The sequence below is a fragment of the Montipora capricornis genome, chromosome 10 (assembly GCF_036669925.1).
Source record: "Montipora capricornis isolate CH-2021 chromosome 10, ASM3666992v2, whole genome shotgun sequence".
Lineage (NCBI taxonomy): Eukaryota > Metazoa > Cnidaria > Anthozoa > Scleractinia > Acroporidae > Montipora > Montipora capricornis.
The window spans coordinates 21,976,051-21,978,858 of NC_090892.1; the positions used below are offsets into that span (position 1 = coordinate 21,976,051).

General features: G+C 41.9%; 1 protein-coding gene across 2 annotated transcripts in view; it reads right to left on the reverse strand.

Moving 5' to 3' along the window:
• The window catches only part of LOC138018914 (radial spoke head 14 homolog), a 23,146-nt gene extending 22,332 nt beyond the window's left edge, over nt 1–814 (reverse strand). For both annotated transcript variants that reach the window (XM_068865587.1, XM_068865588.1), the window contains exons 1-2: nt 668–814; nt 432–537 (exon numbers count right to left, since the gene is read on the reverse strand). In XM_068865587.1, the coding sequence (XP_068721688.1) occupies nt 432–537; nt 668–760 (199 nt within the window). In that variant the 5' untranslated portion in view covers nt 761–814. The remainder of the gene's footprint in view (nt 1–431; nt 538–667) is intronic.
• Nucleotides 815–2,808: the final 1,994 nt, after the last annotated feature.

Genomic DNA, 2,808 nt, shown 5'->3' on the forward strand with positions numbered 1-2,808 from the left:
GTCCATAAATCGTATACCGAGCTTGGGCTGCCTGTTTGAAAGAGTGTGTGTAATGTACATCAGAGGCCCGTTTCTCGAAAGTCCCGAAACTTTACGGGCCGTTTTCGGGTGTCACAATTCCCTTTGTATCTCAAGAACGGAGAGAATTTAAGTCGTCAAACTTCACAGCCATTTTGCTTTTTGTTACCTTGAAATCAAGTTAAAACATCGGCTTTCCAGAACAAGAGATTGATAGTTTCATAAAAGGCTTTTCGGGCCCGAAAAGTTTTCGGGACTTTTTGAGAAACGGGCCCCAGGCCCGAGTTGTTCAAACGATGGATAGCGGTATCCACCGGATAAATCACTATCCAGTGGATAAACACTAGCAAAATCGATTGAGCTATCCATCGTCTGAACAACTGGGGCCAGAGTTTTTATTTTCTTATCCTTACCTACTCGCAGTCCCTCAGAAATATATTCTGGATTGTGCATCACATCACAAAGGGACATCAGTGCTCTTTGTCGCGTTAACAGGTCCGAACTGTTCAGTTCACGATTCTAAGACCAGAAAAATTCGACTCATAAAAAACTAAGCAAGTGACAAGGCTTAAGCTACAATGAAACACATCGAATATGAAGCTGACGGCATTGTATCAAGCTTTAAATCCGATAAATAATCACAACTTACAAGTTTTGGAAGTGCACGATCACCATACGCAAGCCTGGCTTTAGTAGGGTCTATATGTGGTGGAAGCTTTACTGAAATAACAGTATGAGCCATTGCGATGTTAGGAAACCTCTCGCCTGTCTTTTCTTCAAAGACAAAAATGGCGGTCTCTTGTTGCTAGGTAACTATTTCATTCCCAGCGCTCCCTCTTCTCTTTTTCTATTGTTTCATTTTTTTTTTTTTTAAACAAGGTATAAAACGTTCAGTAATTATACAATTACCCTAACCTAACCCTAACGCTAACCCTAATCCTAACCCTGAAGGTTTTACCTTGTTTAGATAATTTTGTGCAATAGCAAAAATGATAACCACTAAATGACAAAATACACCAAGTACCTACCATGGTGTACTATATTTCGGCTGGCCAAACCAGCCTTCTTCAGGTACAATAAGAGTTTACATCAGGGGCAACCAACGTCAATTTTCGGAAAATATCTGTTCGGAAGACGATTTGAGATCTAGAATTTTCGGAGCATTTGTTGAAAAAATTCTCGAGTGCCTGCCTGTCCTAGGATTTTCAAACTACTAAAAAATGGTATAATTGCCCATTTTTATAAGGATTTTTACCCTACAAAGGTCACCTAGAATTTTCGGAAACCTTTTTTCTGGTTGAAATTTTCGAAAAGGTAAGTTTTGATCCCTATAATTTTCGGATCTCTAGACTTTCAGCTAGGAAATCCGAACAAGTGAAAATTTTTTAGGAGATAAAAATATGCCTATATATAGATACCGTTTAAATTCTAAAATACGTTTAACGATGCTATGTCTAAGTGGTTTTGAACTATATTATCGTTGGGTGCCCCTGTTACATTGGATTGCTTCTATGTAGCTCCAATGTACTGTACCTGAAGAAGGCTGGTTTCCCAGCCGAAATTTAGTACACCACTAAAATCAAATCTACGTTGTATCGGCTCTTGCTGAAAATGATATGCAGCCGTCGACATGAAACCGGGATAAAATGCTTGATGTCTGGTTTCGAGACGAAATGACATCTATACCGCTGACCTAAGAGCATACAGGCGTGAAATTTCTGGACCCGGTTTGAGATTTGTCGTCGTCACCAGGTCACTAATGGCCTTCAGGACGACGCCTATGAGTACGAGTTCTCAGTTCTGAGCACACGCATTTCGAAAATCTTCGTTCTTTAAACGTACTGCGCGTGCCTAGTACAGAAAACTCGTAGTCGTTCTCGTACTCCAATCTGAAGGTCGCTACTTTACATGAGAACGGTGCGAACTCTGAGACCGGTACGAAAGTTTTTCGTCTGGGTCCAGCAACCGAGACGAACTCAGACTGGTCTACAACATTTTTAGCAGCAGTTAGCTCAGCAAAACATGAAAGATAGATTTTATCTGGCCACATTTTCCTCGTGTACTCTTCGAAAAGATGTAACATTTCGCTCCATTATGTCACGCGAAGACAACAAATCTAGAAATGTATAGAGCGTTTTCACTCACGTGACCAGCAGCCATATCGGACGACTGAAACAAAAGAGAGTATTAGCATAAAAATAGAGTTCAATTCCCAAGGGATTAGTTTGGTACACCATAACGGCCGCTATTTCTTTGTTTTGGAACACCAACATGGCCGCCGTGACGTCATGGGAAAACGCTCTATAGAGGCCGATCCGGACTCATGCCGATCTGAGTTCGTCTCTGACTCATAGAGATATCATTGTCGGTAGATAAGTGACTTGAGCAGCTGCAAGAAAGCACGCCTGAAAAAATCCAGGCTTGAGCGGGATTCGAACCCATAATCGTGCAAATGTGCTACACTTGCTCTACTGGCCCCAGTTGTTCAAGAGGTGGATAGCCCTATCCACGGATAAATCACTATTATTCATTGGAAAGCGCAATTGGTTTCGCTGTGACTTATCCACTGGATAGTGATTATCCGGCGGATAGCGCTATCCAGTCACGCAAAGGGTGGATGCTGGCACTGAATTGTTCTTTAACTTGCTTGTTTTGGAGCCTGCAGAGTATGTTATTGAACTGTTATTAGTTAAGGAGAAAGATGGCTGCTGCTCTTACACAGTTACCCTGGTTGGTGTGCAGTGATATTCGGTAAGCGACGCGTTTCTCGGCAGTCGGACGAATGGTGGA